At 46.9% G+C, this 17,987-nt stretch overlaps 1 protein-coding gene across 9 annotated transcripts in view; it reads left to right on the forward strand.

Annotated features, from left to right (window-relative positions):
* Positions 1-17,987, forward strand: part of SHROOM2 (shroom family member 2) — a 139,715-nt gene that overhangs the window by 62,822 nt on the left and 58,906 nt on the right. For 5 of the 9 annotated variants that reach the window (XM_082375469.1, XM_082375466.1, XM_082375471.1 and 2 more), the window contains exon 3: positions 13,224-13,355. The exons of 3 other annotated variants lie outside the window; for them this stretch is intronic. In XM_082375469.1, coding sequence (XP_082231595.1) covers positions 13,224-13,355 — 132 coding nt within the window. Of the gene's footprint in view, positions 1-13,223; positions 13,356-17,987 lie in introns of those variants that run through there. One more of the 9 variants, XM_082375476.1, reaches the window with a different exon arrangement.

Below are 17,987 nucleotides of genomic sequence, written 5' to 3' on the forward strand. Positions count from 1 at the left end.
CACACAGGCTTCAGTAGTTGTGGCTCGCAGGCTCTAGAGCGCAGGCTCAGTAGCTGTGGCGCACGGGCTTAGTTGCTCCACGGCATGTGGGATCTTCCCGGACCAGGGCTTGAACCCGTGTCCCCTGCTTTGGCAGGCAGATTCTCAACCACTGCGCCACCAGGGAAGCCTGGCTGTAAATTTTTAAAAGTAAATTGACTCAAGGCCTTCAGTTTTTAGTACAGACTTGAAGACATATCCCTGTGGACTTTTTATGTATTTATTTTTGGGGGACCAAAATAGCATCCAAGGAGGAGTTTCAGAAACGAAGAAGGAAAACATTTCATTCTTTGCCACATTAATGCAGCAGCCTCACTTCTCAGTGGAATAGGCTGTCCTTGTAAATCAGAAAACTGAAGTCTCAGCATGGCCATTTTGGAGTCTTCTGGGGGAGCAGGGGACATGACGGGTGCCATCACGGTGTATAATTTCTTTGAGGTCGCCTTATTAAGCCTCCTAAGGCAGGACGTGTGAAGTTCTCGCAGGATTCCGTTAGACTTAGTGGCGCGCTGGTGATGGTGAGGGATGCTTGACCCACACAGGGGAGACAGCGGTTATAAACCACCACCTGAAATGTCTCCGTTGCGGGGCTGCCCGAGCCCCCAGAACACACAGCCGGCTCGTTGGCTTACTGTCCATCTCCCCCCACGGGGAGAGCACTGGCTTAGTTGACGCTGTGAGCAAACTGTCTCACCAGTTTGCGGCTGCTTACCGCAGTGCCCGATGCGCAAGGGCAGATGAAGGGCTTGGACTTATTGAATCGAATTGATTTGAGCTGCACCGGGACGGGCGTCATTGGAGGGCCTGATGGGGCTGCTGACCCTGAGGTGCTCATTCAGTAAAACCTGTCAGTGTGACATCGGCCCGCCCAGGGGAGGCAGCAGCAAATAAAACTGAGCCAGTGACACATCCTGGGGGACAGAATTCAGGATGCCTGAATATTTTCACCGGTTGCATCTCACAAGGTAAAAATGAAATGTTGGTCAATGTCAGATCTTATTCTAGGGTGCAAAAAAAAAAGCAGGTGTGTAATAAAGTTGGTTTAGTAACAACAGCTATAAAGAAGGGAATTTGCACCCCAGTAGAAAGTTGGATGAAAGACGCTCATGGGCAGTTCCTAATATGAGAAATGCACATAGGAAACAAGTGTTTAAAAAGACGTTTTTCAAGGAATTCATAGAAAAGACTCTGACAAGTACAGGTTTCTGGTAACTGTACTGCTGAACTGAATGGATAAGCATTTTCAGAACTCTAATGAAAAACTGCTGAACTCATAAAAGTGCTAACAAAAGATCAAGATGAAAAAAAAAATTAATTACATGGGACTGAGTGAACTGATGAGGATGATTATAATTTTTGTGACTTTCTGTTTGAATTAAAAAAAAAAAAATCCCACAAGGACTCAGAGGCAAAGAATATAGAAATCAATCTTCACTGCAAAGTAAAGGAGCTGTTACAGTGGAGGATTACTGGACTGAATGTCAATATTATGACATAGTATGAGTGTGTTTCGTGTTTGGTAATTGCAATCATTGTTGCTTTTGTTGTGGTCATCCACTTACAATGCTTGGTGTCAGTCTATTTATCTCTTGTAAAAATAAAATACAGTGTGTGTGTGTGGGAAAAAAAAAAAAAGATGTTTAACTAGGGATCGACAAGTTTACTTACAAACTAGGTTTTGATTCTCCAGCTGGCCGAGATCTGATGGAATAGCAATGCCCATTGGTGCTGAGATGTGGGGAAACAAGTGCTTATTTGATGTAATGCTGATGAGACTTTCTGGTGAGCGGTTTGGCAACATGTGTCAAAAGGCCTATTTTGGACTCAGAATTTCATTTCTTGGATCGTAGATATTCAGCAAAAGGAAATGACTGAAGTGAATTAGGGACCATCCATACTGCAGAGTGCTGCCATTATAAATGGTGTCAGCCAAATGAACTTATCTACGAAACAGAAACAGACTCACAGACACAGAGCACAGACTGGTGGTTGCCAAAGCGGGGTGGGGGGTGGGGGAGGGATGGATTGGGAGTTGGGATTAGCAGGTGCAAACTAGTATATATAGAATGGGTAAACAGCAAGGTCCTACTGTAGAGCACAGGGAACTCTAGTCAACATCCTGTGACAGACCGTAATGGAATAGAATATGAAAAAATATATATATATACGTGTATAACTGAGTCTCTGCTGTACGGCAGAAATTAACACAACATTATAAATCTATACGTCAATAAAAGTTTTTTAAAAAGAATACAAGTGCTATTACAAAATAAAAAAATGGTGTCAGTGGGCTTCCCTGGTGGCACAGTGGTTAAGAATCTGCCTGCCAATGCAGGGGACACGGGTTCGAGCCCTGGTCCGGGAAGATCCCACATGCTGCGGAGCAGCTAAGCCCGTGCACCACAACTACTGAAGCCTGCACGCCTAGAGCCCGTGCTTTGCAACGGGAGAGGCCACCGCAATGAGAGGCCCGCGCACCGCAGAGGGGACTGAGAAAGCCCGCACACAGTGACGAAGACCCAACACAGCCAAAAATAAATAAATAAAATAAATTTATTAAAAAAAAAAATGGTGTCAGTATTTCCTGACATGGAAAGATGCCCCTCAAAGTCCAGTTGAGTGGAACACATACAAGCAGTTATAGAACTGTATAGGCCCCATGAAAAAAAGTTTTGATTTTTAATTGTGGTAAAATACACGTAACAGAAAACTTACCATCTTATCCATTAAGTGCACAGTCTAAGTGTATTACTTCTCTGATAATAAAAATGTTGAGCTCGTCGCACTTTTAAAGAGGAGAGGCCTTTGGGGTTCCGTGTGATGTGTTCACAGGACTCAGCAGGAGGTTTGGTCCCCAGGAGGCAGTCAGCTGTGCTCTGTTCTGGGCGGCGCCCCCAGAAGGCTCTGTTTATTGCTCTGTGATCAAAACAGACAGGATCACCCTAAGGGGCCGGTGTTGGAATGCCGGCTACAATTACTCCAAGAGTGACTTTTTATTCTGCATTTATGAGTACTTGGAGTAACACATGGCCGTGGGAAAACATTCACTTTGGAACGGGAATTGGGTGGGATACATCAGCCTTTCTCCCAACCCCTCATCCTCCCATTTTGCCCCTCCGGAGAGCGGCTGTGTCAGTACTAACCTCTTAGGTTCCCTTTTAGAAACAGGTACCTAGTCGTGTGTTACACATGAAAATGGGGGTCGGTCCAGGTTGAGTGCTCTGACTCAAGGTTTCTCCTGACCCCGTGCGGCTCCACGGTCTGGATGCTCTGCTGTGTGTCTAGCAGGTCCTCTGTGTGTGGACATTTACGGTGCTTCCGGCGTACAGCAGACAGTGCTGCGGTGTGACGCTTTTGTACCCGAGTCCACATACATGTGCGTATAGGTCGTCCTGATCCATTCCTAGCGTGGGAGGTTTTGAGGCAGAAAGTACATGCATTGTGAAGTTTGTTTTTGCTGGCTTTGTGGATGTGATAGGTGACAGATGCTTTTATTGTTTAAATGGGCATTTCTGTCATTATGACCGAGGTTGGGCATCATTCCATGTGTTCAGAAGCTTTTTTTTTGAATTCGAGGAACATAGTTAAGGATCTAAAAACCGGATGATGTGAGTTCTGTTCGGAGTACACACCATGAGAACTGGGGGTAGAAGGAGAGAGAAGGCCTGGGGGCCCGGCCCGCTCGCCTTGGAGCTGACTGCGTATCCAACAGACTTGTGGGGAGACGGATCAGACTTTGGCTGTGAAGGGTTGATGGGAGCCCTGGTGTAGGATCCCACTTTTGTAATCCGTATACCCAGTTCCCCTTTAAGTGAGGAGTGTGCAGAATGATTATCTAGTTTAGATAGAGCTTAATATTCTAAGTAACACATATAACCCAATATAAAACCAAACCAAGCAGTTTGTCCAAATGTTTTTTTTTTTCAAGCACACTTTTAAAAACAAACTTAGGCGTTTTTAAATATTTTAAAGATAATTTTGGATTAAATTTTAATACTGTGTGTGGGTATTATTTTTAACTATTAGAAAAGTCTGAAACGGTGGTTTTGCCTAGAAATATGAATAAAATTCTACAAAATGGTTTATTAGTTGATACTAGGATCTGTTGCTGTCATCTGGCACATGGTGAATTACTGTTTTAAGTACTGAAGACGCACATAATAAGGACTTTTAAAACTCCATACTGGGGCTTCCCTGGTGGCACAGTGGTTGAGAGTCTGCCTGCCAATGCAGGGGACACGGGTTCAAGCCCTGGTCTGGGAAGATCCCACATGCCGCGGAGCAACTAAGCCCGTGTGCCACAATTACTGAGCCTGCGCGTCTGGAGCCTGTGCTCCGCAACAAGAGAGGCCGCGACAGTGAGAGGCCCGCGCACCGCGATGAAGAGTGGCCCCCGCTCGCCGCCACTAGAGAAAGCCCTCGCACAGAAACGAAGACCCAACACAGCAACAAAATAAAATAAATAAATAAATTTAAACTCCATACTAACTTACCATTTTCCTTATTTCAAAGGCACCAGTGAGTGCTTTTAACATGATTTCTCTTAAATTGGTGACATGTTTTCTTCTCTATCTAAATCTAAATCTCACCATTCTCATCTTTCTTTATCCCTAGGCAACCACTAATCTGACTTGTATCTCAGAGATTAGTTAGCATTTTCTAACTAGTGCTGTATGTAGAACTCCAAAATGGATCATGTCCTCTTTTTTTTTTAATATATATATAAGTTTATTTATTTATTTATTTTTGGCTGAGTTGGGTCTTCGTTGCTGCGCGCCGGCTTTCTCTAGCTGCGGCGAGCTGGGGCTACTCTTTGTTGCGGTGCGCGGGCTTCTCATTGTGGTGGCTTCTCTTGTTGCGGAGCACGGGCTCTAGGCGCGCAGGCTCAGTAGTTGTGGCTCACAGGCTCTAGAGCGCAGGCTCAGTAGTTGTGGCGCACAGGCTTAGTTGCTCCGCGGCATGTGGGATCTTCCCGGATGAGGTCTTGAACCCGTGTCCCCTGCATTGGCAGGCGGATTCTTACCCACTGCACCACCAGGGAAGCCCTGGATCATGTACTCTTAAAAAAAAAAAAAAAAAAAAAAAAAAAAAGGTGTTTAGTTTATGAAGGCACTCTGTAGTTAATTCATAGACTGAGCCACCAACATGTCAATATCAAATGTTGCCCTGCCTGCGGATCACCAAATGATAAATGAGCTGCCTGAACCCTCAACTACCTGCCCAGCCCAGGCACCTTAAGAAAGGGTGGCTTTTCTGACGAAGATTGAAAACAGCTTAGGGTCCTGAGGGCCAGAGTGGCCAGTGCAGGCTTGGTTTTGCTCGGAGGTTCTGGGAAGAGGTGTGTACGCGCCTCGGTGTAAAACACATACCCGTGGTTTTATGAACAAAGTGGGCATCGTGGGTCGCATCCTGACTCCCTCCGGCCGGTGACAGCTGCTGGGCGGCGAGCAGGGCACCCAGCGGCCAGGCGAGGGTGGCGGCGGGCTGGCTTCACAAGGCGGGGGCGTCTGGTTTCACGGGGCACGGGCACCGCGTCTCTTGTCACCGTTTAGAAGCCGGGACTGGGAGAGCGCGGTGCCTTAGGAGACAAGGACCCAGATCACTGTCTCTCCCCAGCCACGTTTCTTTCCCAGACAGGTGAGAGCCAGCGCTGCCTTCCTCCCAGAGCTGTGTCGGCTGGAAACAAAGAAGGGTAACAGGAAGCCGCACCGGGTGCACACGTGGTCTCCTTTGAGATGTCCGGGTGGTATCCTGGCATCTGCCCGGGAGTCAGAGGAACGGGGGGGCCAGCAGGCGCAGCCCGGCCGTGCCTCCCCGGCACCTTGTCCTTCCCTCTCTGCTTGGCCGAGGACGTGCTGCTCGCAGGAAAGTGTGGGAGGATGTGGTAGCCTCTTCTTCTGTGTCTGTGTCTCTGTGTACTTGTCGCCTGCACTTCCTTCCCCGGGGTCGGGCCCCTCCCTGGAGATCCTGATGGGCAGGTGTGGGATGGATCTGGGCGCTGCTATTTCCCTGAGGGCCACGGGCTATTTTGCTGGGCGGCCGCAGTGCTCATACTGCTGGCTTAAGCAAATGTGCTTGGAAAAGGTTAAGACCCGAAACTGGGTCACTCGAGGCCTTTTCCTGATTAACGCAGGCGTCGGTAAGCCCCTTGCTGTGGGAGATGTGCCGAAGTAGGGGACGCTTCTCGCCCGGTGCTGGGTTAAGGCCGTTGCTGTCCGATGCTGTAAAATGCTCACTAAAAGCTCCGTGTGCACAGCACCGGGATACCATCCACTGTCCTCCGTTCACAGGGAAGTTACCATATGTTCAGCTCCTAAAACGTACATGGAATTTCAAGCACCGTAGGGAAAATTTCTCTTAACTGTCAGGCCATGAATTATATTGTATAGCTTGTAATGACTCTTTTGGTCTTTCTTCCAAACGTATATGGTAGTATTAGTCTCGTTTACAGTGAACTCGGCCTGCCACTTCATCGTTCGCGTCACTCCTGAGCCGTCCACTGCTGCGAGCAGTTTTTATGCCAGAGCCACATTATGCGTAGGGTTGACGCATGTTTCCTGCCTCTTTGCCGGAGGCCTTAAACCCTTCCTTGACTCTGCTTACGTCCGCTAAGCTTGCCTTCAGGAGGAGATTAACACCCGAGGATGGAGGTTCGCTGCAGGAGGCCGTAAGGGGTGGCCACATGGGGTGGCGTGGCGACACATCTGAAGAAAGGAGGTGTCTGGTCTAGTGACGGCACGCATGCCTGCTAGGAGCAGGTTTCTTGCCACGTGCGTGGGCTTCTGGACGTCACTGAGTTGCAGTGAGTTCTGCACCAAGCCAGTGTCGTGCGGGGCTCCCCTCTGCTGCTGGCTCCTTGGAGCTGTCCTAGGGCAGGCGGCTCTGTGCGTGGCCCCAACGTGGATGAGCGCAGGTGTTCCTGAAGCAGCTAGAGGAGAGGGATGGGTAGGATGTCAGCAGGTTGTGTCCCTCCTGCTTTTCCCTCCTCCCCACTTCCTCTCCTTTCTCCCCCCCCACCCCCGCCAAGAGCTCTTCCTGGGGCAGAAACTGTGTGTTCCCACAGAGGGTGTGTCTTTCTTACTGGGGATGCTGGTGGGTGCTGCTTTTGGAGGGTGGTCTGAGGTTGATTGTTCAAATTTCAGGGGAAAAGTGTCTGCTTTGAGCATTTGCGGGATTGTGGCTGTTTGCTACTGTGCTTACTTTCTTCTTAAAACAGTAGACCCAGAGGTTTATCCTGGACAGACGCCGACTCGTTTGGGCTGTTTGCCATTCTTGTTTTCATGAAATAAAATCAGGAGGGAAAAAAAGCCACATAGAGCAGAATTGTTTTATTTGGGGAAAGGTTGCTTCTATTCAGATGTAGATTTAGTGTATGGCTTAACCAACTTAATCAGTTGAATCTCTAGGTGAGATGTTTCATATTCTAAGCCAAGTAGAGACTGGTAAACAGTTATGATTTTGTTTTTCATTAGAAGGCATGCAAGTGATGTTGATATAATTTAGTTTGGAAACGCTGATGGTTTCTAATATATTAAGGCATGCAGAGAATGTTTCACGTAATTTTGTTTCTATACTCTTACGTATAAGACTCACCAGCTCTGTTGCTAATCCTTAGGGCTACTCGTACTTAGTTATGTTAATGGTTGCACATTTGAGTGTCTGGGGTGTCTTTACCAAAAAATCCATTCTGTTTACATGTAGCCAAGAAGCTGCATCGGTGCCTTTCTGAAAACTGGGCGCATGCACCGTGACCTCGGGTCGTTTGGACAAAGCGTTTTTAGTACTGGTAGTGCTGGGTGAGATAGTCCCCTCACCCCCCTTTGCAAAAGTTAACGGGAAAATAGCCAAGCCATTTGGGCCTGCTCCAATTCTGCCTGCGTTCATTGTGTGACATTTCTACACGGTCTTTCCTGCTAATGCACCCGGGGAACGCCAGAGGCCGAGACAGGCGTGCATTTGCCCTTGCTGGGAGACAGATAAGGGGTGCCCCGGCCTCGTGGGGCAGAACCCTGATGCTTTTATCCCGTGTGAATGCTGCTACTCGGCCCTGGCATTGGTTTAAAATGCAGCTTTGATGTCTTGTATTAGTTTCAGCTGTTTAGGTCATTTGGGAATTTTCATCTTTACCTCTTTCTCCTTGTGAATAAAGGCAGGAACTCCTGGACTCTTATCCCATTTTATCAAGGGTGATGTCACCACCCACAGCATCGTGTTGTCAGATCAGTGCCGGGGAAAAGAACTCCGCCATTCACAGAGTGGTCTGACCGCTGTTTTTATTCGTTCACGTAATGTGTGTTGGAAGCGCTCCAGCCAGGCGGCTGAAGTCATACCCATAGGTCCTGCCCTCGGGGAGCTGGCAGCCGAGGGGGCTGATGGGCACGGACAGGAAAAGCTCTAACAAGTGGTGGCTCTGGCGGAAGGAAGGAGGGCTGGAGCAGAGCTCAGCAGTCAGGCTGTCCTTTGAAGGCTGAGCCAGGTTTGAGACACAGACGTGGACCTAAGTCAGTGGTGCCGGGACCTCCTAAAGAGGCTGGCAGAGCGGATGGGGGAAGGGAGGAAGGGTAGCTTGGGGCTAGAGCGGAGAGTCTCAGACCTGAGCTTGCCTCTGAATGACCTTGAGGGCTTGTGCAAACACAGGCATCCCCCCCCCAGCCTGTGCCCCTGCGATGCCAGTGCCGCCCGGCCCGGGGAGCAGATCACAGTACCGCGGTGGGGGGGCGTGGGCTTCGCTCCGTGGCAGCTGGGAGCAGCTGAGGGTGGTGGGGTGAGGGCAGGAGCTGCCAGAGCTGAGCTGCAGGGAGACTGGTGTGGTAGGAGGTAGAGGCAGCTCGGGAGAGGGAGAGGCCGGTCAGCATCTATCCTCTAGAGGCTTGACCGGAACAGGAAGGAAGCAGCAGCTCAGGGCAGACTTCATTTTGTGTCTGTAGGGCGGTGCTTTTTATGTGTTTGTTTGACTTTCAAAGAATAAAAAGGGTGTTTGCAGTTGTCGCCCTCCTCCAGCCCAGGCACACCCTCAGTATCAGGAGGGCCTGTCCCCGCTGTGGGCCTGTCCCTCGGGGCCTCTGCACAGCCTCCCTCCCTAAGCTCTGGGGGCTCCTTGCCTGGAACTCACCCTCAGGACTCACTGGGGAGCATCTGAGGAACTTTCCAGCCTGCGCTTTATCTGGAAGGCCCCTCCCCACTGCCCCCCCACCCCCACCCCGTGACACGTGCTTCTAAGATGCCCCGAGCATCACTGTTGGTTTTATTTTCCCCGAGGACTCTTCCCATCGCCAGTGTCGCCTGCAGCCAACACACCCTGTGGTGCCCCCGCCACAGTGTCCCGCCAGGCCCTTCCCGTTGGCCTCCCAGCCTGCAGGCCTGGTACTGTCAGGCCCCCCGCGCTCGTGGGGACCACATGCGGACTGCGTTTATTTTCTGAGGCAGCGCCTGTTGGCTGCGCTTGGAAAGGTTAGGAAAATAACCCGGCGTTCACGTGGTTTGTTTTTTTTTTTTTTTTTTGAGGGAATTCTGCTCTTTCTCTGAATGAGAAACATTTCATTGAAGCCCTTATTTTAATAATGCCTTTTTAAAAATGAATTTTCTGTATCTAGATCCATCCTTAATTTTCACTGGTATCCTAGCATTTTTTATATTTGTGATCTAAACCCCTTCCTTTCAAAAAAAAAAAAAAGACTACCTAGCATATAAAATTATTTTTAAAAATTGAAGTAAATTTAGATTAATTTTGGTGTGCAACTTGTGGGAAAGGTTTCAGAGAACCCTCATTAGGACGAATAATTTGATTTGGAAGCCAGAAAACCCGGTGTTAATAGCAGCATTGCTTTTCAGTATTTATGTGGAAGGAATATTATGCCATATTAAAAATGACATTTTGGAAGAGTGACCGTGGCCTGGAGGAATGCTCACCCAACCAGGCGGGCTGCAGAGAGAAAGGGCCCCGCCAAGTCTGCACGATGCTCTCAGCTGTCTGAAACAGGGGGAAAGAAATGCAGAGATGTTACCCACCTTCATCTTTAGATTACGGGTTGTCCTCCTTTATTGTCTTATTCGCATTGTAATTTTTAAATGTTCCATGTTTTCTGCAGTATGCCTGTTCTTTAAGATTTCCGAGCAGCAGTAGCCATTTGGATGAAAAGGATTTCTTCCCTGTACACTGGGGTGCCCGTGGTAGCGACTGTTAGTCTCCCGTGGGCGTGACCTGGATCAGCCCCGTCGCGTTTCCGGAGCTGGCAGGATTGTGCAGCTCCACGCACGTGAGGGGTCAGCACCCGCACCCCGGCCAGGTCACGGCTGTTTCCTCCCTGGCATCGCTGACCACACTGCCTTGCACAGAGGCGTGGCCTTGGACGTCTCTGGGCTGAGCCGTGCCGTCCTTCTTCCTCCCGGAAGGGGCGTCCTTGCTGGTCTCCCCAGCCGAGCTGGCTTGCGTCTGACTGCGTGGCCTGCGGAGGGGGCGTTCCTTTCACACCTCGCCCTTCTGTTCCTGTTTGATGTCTGTGGGGGGCTGGTCCAGCTGTAGCAGACATAGCAGACGTCCCGCCCGCCAGGAGAGGAAGGTTCGGGTGTGGTTCGCTGCATACGTGCTGTGTGTGCGTTTCCTTCCGACACGCGTGGCCCCCTGATGGGGCAAGGCGCTTAACCCCTAACCAGGTACCGCCAGGTACCACGTGGTCCGAGTTCTCCGAGGCCCTCACATCGGGGCATCTTGCCCGGCACAGCCTGTGGCCTGTGCATCCCTCACAGCCCCAGACTTCCAGGGACCCGGGTGGTTTAAAGCCACCTGGAGTGCGTTTATCTTGTGTGGGAAGAAACACCATCGTCTGCTGAAACGAGCGCCTTAAATCGGCCCGTGCCATTTCTGTTCCATCTGGGAACGCTAGGTGGCGCCAGAGCGTCCTGTCCCCAGAGCTTTCCTGCCCAGCGTGGTCACGGGCTTGTGATGGAGGGACCAGCCCTCAGCCACATGTCCTTCTCCTCTCAGCAGCAGAATCCAGTTTTAGCCATCAGAGGGGCTGACAAACAGAAACCGCCTGAGCCTTCCTCGATCCCCAGATATGTTCACTGTGCTCTAGGAAAGTCCGAGGACCTGACAGGAGCCACATACGTAGGAAAATTTCACTCTCTTCAGGAGCCATGATTCCTCACTTAGAGCTTCTGGGTACCACCCTTTTCACTGCGTTTTCCCTTTGTTTTTTTTTTTTTTTTTAAAGCTCCAATTAGTACCCTAACTGTTGACTATGTCTTCTCAAAGTAGAGGCATATATCTGTGTACAGACATACCTTGCTATGTTGTGCTTCACTTAATTGTGCTTCACAGATACTGCGTGTTTGTTTTTTTCTTTTTAAACAAATGAAGGTTGTAGCAACCCTGTGTCAAGCAAGTCTGTTGGCACCATTTTTCCAACAGCACTGGCTCACTTTGTGTCTCACATTTTGGTAATCCTCACACTATTTCAGACTTTTCCACTATCATATTTGTTATGGTGATCTGTGATCAGTGATCTTTGATGTTACTAATATTATTACTAGGGCTCAGATAATAGTGTTTCTCAGCAATAAAGTATTTTAAAATTAAGGTATGTACATTGTGTTTTTTTAGGCATAATGCTATTGCACACTTGGTAGACTATAGTATAGAGTAAACATAACTTTTATATGCACTGGGAAACCAAAAAGTTCACGTGACTAGCTTTATTACAGTATTCACTTTATTGTGGTGGTCTGGAACCCGACCCGAAATATCTCCAAGGTCTGCCTGTATTATCCTTTAAAATAAGAGGAGAAACATTTACTCTTCTCAAAGAGGACGACTGCCCCAGTAAACCAGCTGGTTCCCCACTCATTCCAATTACAGAGTTGAAATATGTTACCACAAAGTGTAAGGCGTTTTCTTTTCCAAGCCTTTTTTTCCTTTGCCTGCAGTTTGTCTAGTTTGTTTCCTTCATTAATTACCTGTAAAGGAAGATGAAAGACGTTACGGATATTATAGCACAGAAAAAGCCATCTGAAAATGAAATTCACATGGCCAGAACCTTCCTTACGAGGATTTTGAGAAACTTTATGAGGTACAGTTTTGGTTTTACAATCCCTTTACTTCTGTGGTGTGATGAATTCGTCTGTTTTATGCTTTAGCTCGTGGGAAACTATCAAAAGGTCAACACATTCCACATTTTGCCACCTGTGTATTTTTCCTTGTTTCTGAGTCATCAGAAGGTTTATGTTATAAATGCTTTCTGGGTTTTCTTTAATATTCGTTGTTGCATAATATTCTTTAATGTTTTTGCCTGTTGGAAGAATGTTTGATCCCCATCAGGTACTTAGAGGCTCAACTGAACCCTTTCTCCAATCTCGATTGGGCTGTAAAGTGTCCCTGGCGAGGCTAGATCCGTCTTAAATTGCAGGAGGAGGAGGGGCGAGCATGGGCGGTCTGCTCATGCAGCAGCTTTCCCCTGGAGGCCCTGTGATGTTCCTACGGCGGCTGCAGGGATTTCCAACTGGACCTGCTTTTTCACACCTGGGCAGGTGTGGTCAGAAACCTAATAAGCCACCCACGGATGGTGGGGACGGTGGAGGGGGGCAGGGAAGGCTCCTGCCACGTTCAGAAGCCCTGGCAGGAATGGACTGGAGCCTGCTGGTCTTAGGGCGCGGTGATTCCCATGACAGGAGCCCTTAGATGACTTCGGACGCTCTGGGAGGCTCAGAGGAATACGTGTCCACCAGTCCCCGTTAACTACAGGATAGCTGTGTTCACTTAGTTAAGTGAGTGAATAAATAAATGCAGTCAAAACTCTGCGGGACCCGGCTCAAGCTTTTCTGCAGCCCAGTGCCTTCTCCTCAAACAGGCTAAGGGCCTGTGCAAAGTTGCGCTGACACCGGGCAGACAGAAGATCCTGCTGTGTCTTGGGGATGGGGCAGCGGGGGTCGTGGGCAAGATTCATGTACTCACTTAGAATAAATTTGGAAGCCTTAAGGGCTGGTTCACATTCTGGAGCCTGTGATTCTCACCCAGGGATGTTCTCCGGTAATGAACCTGTACAAAGAGCGCTGGTGCCCAGATGCAGTGGGAAGCACCGGACAGCCATGCAGTAAATCACACAGGAATCATTTCTGCCTCTCGCTCCTTTCTTGGCCTGAAGTTGTCCTTGGTGTGAAGTCCCTGAGTCATCTGCATCCTTTTTCAGGAGGAATGAGCTGAGCTGGAGGCCGCACTCCTGGCACGTCACCAAGTTCTCCGACAGCCACCCCGAGACATCGGCATCTCCATTCCCCTCTACCAGCTCCTGCCCCCCGTGGCCAGGCCAGCACCACGCCAGGTAGGCACGCCTTTCCCGCTGGGATGGGAAGCTGGTTTCACTTTCTACCACACTCATGACTTCCCTGCCTTGTCCTAATTGTGCATTTCTCACTTTATTTTAATTTTTGTTGAGGTACAGTTAATTTACGATATTGTTCATTTCCGGTGTACAACATAGTGATGCAAAATTTCTATAGCTTATACTCCATTTAAAGGTATCATAAAGTATTGGCTCCGTTCTCTGTGCTGTACAATATATCCTTGTAGCTTATTTATTTTATAGTTTATACCTCTTCCTCCCCTACCCCTATCTTGCCCCTTCGCCCTTCCCTCTCCACACTGGGAACCACTAATTTGTTCTCTATGTCTATGAGTCTGCTTCTGTTCTGTTATATTCATTTGTTTATTTTTTTAGATTCCACATATAACTGATATCATACAGTATTTGTCTTTCTCTGTCTGACTTAGTTCATTAAGCATAATACCACTCTAGGCCCATCCATGTTGATGCAAATGGCAAAATTTCATTCTTTTTTATGGCTGAGCAGTATTCCATTGTGAGTGTGTGTGTGTATATATATATATATATATAATATATACCGATCTTCTTAATCTGTTCATCTGTTGATGGACATTTAGGTTGCTTCCATATCTTGACTCCTTGTAAATTATGCTGCTATGAACATTTGGGTGCATGTATCTTTTCAAATCAGTGTTCTCATTTTCTTTGGGTATATACCCAGGAGTGGAATTGCTAGATCATATGGTAGTCCTATTTTTAGTTTTTTGAGGAACCTCCATACTGTTTTCCACAGTGGCTGCACCAGTTTACATTCCCACCAATAGTGAACAAGTGTTCCCTTTTCTCCACGTCCTCACCAGCAGTTGTTATTTGTTGTCTTTTTGATGATGGCCATTCTGGCAGGTGTGAGGTGATACCTCATTGTGGTTTTGATTTGCATTTCTTTGATTAGCGATGTTGAGCACTTTCCGTGTGCCATCTATATGTCTCCTTTGGAAAAATGTCTGTTCAGGTCTTCTGCACATTTTAAAATCAGGTTTGTTTTTTTAGATACTGAGTTGGATGGGCTGTTTATATAGTTTGCATATTAACCTCTTATTGGTCATATCATTTGCAAATATTTTCTGCCATTCAGTAGGTTGTCTTTTCATTTTGTCGATGGTTTCCTTTCCTCTGGAAAAAAAGGCCTTTAATTTTCGGGACTTCCCTAGTGGCACAGTGGTTAAGAATCCGCCTGCCAATGCAGGGGACACGGGTTCAAGCCCTGGTCTGGGAAGATCCCACATGCTGTGGAGCAACTAAGCCTGTGTGCCACAACTACTGAGCCTGTGCTCTAGAGTCCGCGAGCCACAACTGCTGAACCCACATGCCTAGAGCCCGTGCTCCACAACAGGAGAAGCCACCACAATAAGAAGCCCGTGTACTGCAACAAAGAGTAGCCCCCGCTCACCGCAACTAGAGAAAGCCTGTGTGCAGCAACGAAGACCCAACGCAGCCATAATTAATTAATTAATTAATTATTTTAAAAAGCCTTTACTTTTAATTAGGTCCCATTTGTGTATTTTTGCTTTTCTTTCCTTTGTCTTAGGAGACAGAGCCAAAAAAATATTGCTACAGTTTATATCAAAGAGTGTTCTGCCTATGTTTTCCTCTAGGAGTTTTATGGTTTCTGGTCTTAAATTTAGGTCTTTAATCCATTTTGAGTTTATTTTTGTGTATGGTGTTAGGGAGTGTTCTAATTTCATTCTTTTACGTGTAGCTGTCTGGTTTTCCCAGCACCACTTATTGAAGAGGCTGTCTTTTCTCCACTGTGTGTTCTTGCCTCCTTTGTCGTGGATTAATTGACTGTAAGTGTGTGGGTTTACTTCTGGGCTCTCTATTCTGTTTCATTGTTGTATGTGTCTGTTGTTGTGCCAGTACCATATTGTTTGATGACTGTAGCTTTGTGGTGTAGTCTGAAGTCGGGGATTGTGATACGTCCAGCTCTGTTCTTCTTTCTCAAGATTGTTTTGGCTATTCAGGGTCTTTCATGTTTCCATGCAAATATTAAAATTATTTATTCTTGTTCTGTGAAAAATGCCCTTGGTATTTTGATAGGGATTGCACTGAATCTGTAGATTGCCTTGGGTAGTATGGTCATTTTAACAGTATTCTTCCAGTCCATGAACATGGTATATATTTCCATCTGTGTATGTCATCTTCAGTTTCCTTCATCTGTCTTACAGTTTTCTGAGTATAGGTCTTTTACCTCCTTGGTTAGATTTATTCCTAGGTATTTAGTTCTTTTTGATGCAATGGTAAATGGGATTGTTTCCTTAGTTTCTCTGTCAGATAGTTCATTGTTAGTATGCAACACGTTTTTTTGTATTGATTTTGTATCCTACAACTTGACCAAATTCTTTGATGAGCTCTATTTAGTTTTTTGGTGGCGTCTTAGGATTTTCTATGTACAGGAAGTCCCCTACATACGAACGAGTTCTGTTCTGAGAGCATGTTTGTAAGTCCAGTTTGTTCGTTAAGTCCAACAAAGTTAGCCTAGGTACCCAACTAACACAGTCGGCTATATAGTACTGTACAGTAAGAGTTTTATAATACTTTTCACACAAATAATGCATAAAAAACAAACACAAAAAATAAAACATTTTTAATCTCATAATACAGTACCTTGAGAAGTACAGTAGTCCAGTACAGTAGCTGGCATACAGGGGCTGGCATCAAATGAACAGGCCAGAAGAGTTACTGACTGCAGGAGGGTGAGGAGGTGGGAGATGGTAGAGCTGAAGGATTGTCAGCAGTAGGAGACGGAGGGCAAGCTGCAATTTCACTCATGCCTGACGTTGATGGCACAGGTTCTGGTTCCTTGCTGGATTCAATTCTATCTACCCTCTTGAAAAAACAATCCAGTGATGTCTGGGTAGTAACACTTTTTTTCTCATCATAGATGACACGGTAGCACTGGATTGCATTCTGAACAGCTGCTGCAGCCTTTGTGTACCATTCTGTGTCCGGGTCCTGTGCCTCAAAAACTAACAGTGCCTCCTCAAATAAAGAAAATCCCCTTGCCATTTCCTGCATCGTGAATCTCCTTGGTTCTTCAGCTACTTCTTCTTCCTCTTGTTCCTCTTTGTCCTTTCTCTGGGCCTCCAGTTCTATCAGGTCTTCATTAGTAAGCTCCTCGTGTTACACAGCAAGGAGTTCAATGAAATCATCCTCTTGCAGATCTAGCTTGAGATAAAGATACTGTACTACTGTACTCTGTACAGTACTGTACAGTACACAGAAGCACAGCCACTTGTAGAGGATGCACGCACGTGACAACGTACCAGACACGTGAACTAACTTATGTGATTGGACAGGCAAATGCATGTTCCCGTCTTTGAAAGTTCTCAACTTGAAGGTTCGCATGTAGGGGACTTACTGTATAGTATCACGTCATCTGCAAGCAGTGACAGTTTGACTTCTTCCTTTCCAGTTTGGATTCCTTTTATTGCTTTTTCTTTGATTGCTGTGGCTAAGACTTGCAAAAAGTATGTTGAATAAGAGTGGTGAGAGTGGACATCCTTGTCTTGTTCCTGATCTTAGAGGAAATGCTTTCAGCTTTTCACTGTTGCGTATGATGTTAGCTGTGGGTTTGTCATAGATGGACTTTATTATGTTGAGGTGCGTCCCCTCTATACCCACTTTGTTGAGAGTTGTTATCATAATGGATGCTGAGTTTTGTCAAAACCTTTTTCTGCATCTCTTGAGATGATCATATGGTTTTCATCCTTCAATTTGTTAATGTGGTGTCTCACATTGGTTGATTTGTAGCTATGGAACCATCCTTGCATCCCTGGGATAAATTCCACTTGATCATGGTGTATGATCCTGTTAATATATGTTTCGGATTCAGTTTGCTAATTTTTTTTTTTTTTTTTTTTTTTGCCTGTCTCCGGTCTTTGTTGTGGCACACGGGATCTTTGTTGCAGCACGCAGGATCTTTAGTTGCAGCATGCGAACTCTTACTTACTTACTTACTTACTTACTTACTTACTTACTTACTTATTTATTTATTTATTTATTTATTTATGGCTGTGTTGGGTCTTCGTTTCTGTGCGAGGGCTTTCTCTAGTTGTGGCAAGCGGGGGCCACTCTTCATCGCGGTGCGCGGGCCTCTCACTATCGCGGCCTCTCTTGTTGCGGAGCACAGGCTCCAGACACGCAGGCTCAGTAATGGTGGCTCACGGGCCTAGTTGCTCCACAGCATGTGGGATCTTCCCAGACCAGGGCTCGAACCCGTGTCCCCTGCATTGGCAGGCAGATTCTCAGCCACTGCGCCACCAGGGAAGCCCAGTTTGCTAATATTTTGTTGAGGAGTTTTCATCTGTGTGCGTCAGTGGTACTGACCTGTAATTTTATTTTTCTGTGATATCTCTGTCTGGTTTTTGTATCAGGGTGATGCCGGCCCTGTAGAATGAGTTCAGAGCATTCCTTCCTTTGCAATTTTTAGAATAGTTTGAGAAGGAAAGTATTAGTTCACCAGATGAAGCCATCTGGTCCTGGACTTTTGTTTGTTGGGAGTTATTTATTTATTTTTTTTAGATTGAGTTTTCATTACTGGTAATTGGTTTGTTCGTATTTTCTACTTTC

This window comes from Balaenoptera borealis (assembly GCF_965194805.1).
Source record: "Balaenoptera borealis genome assembly, chromosome: X".
Classification (NCBI taxonomy): Eukaryota; Metazoa; Chordata; class Mammalia; order Artiodactyla; family Balaenopteridae; genus Balaenoptera; species Balaenoptera borealis.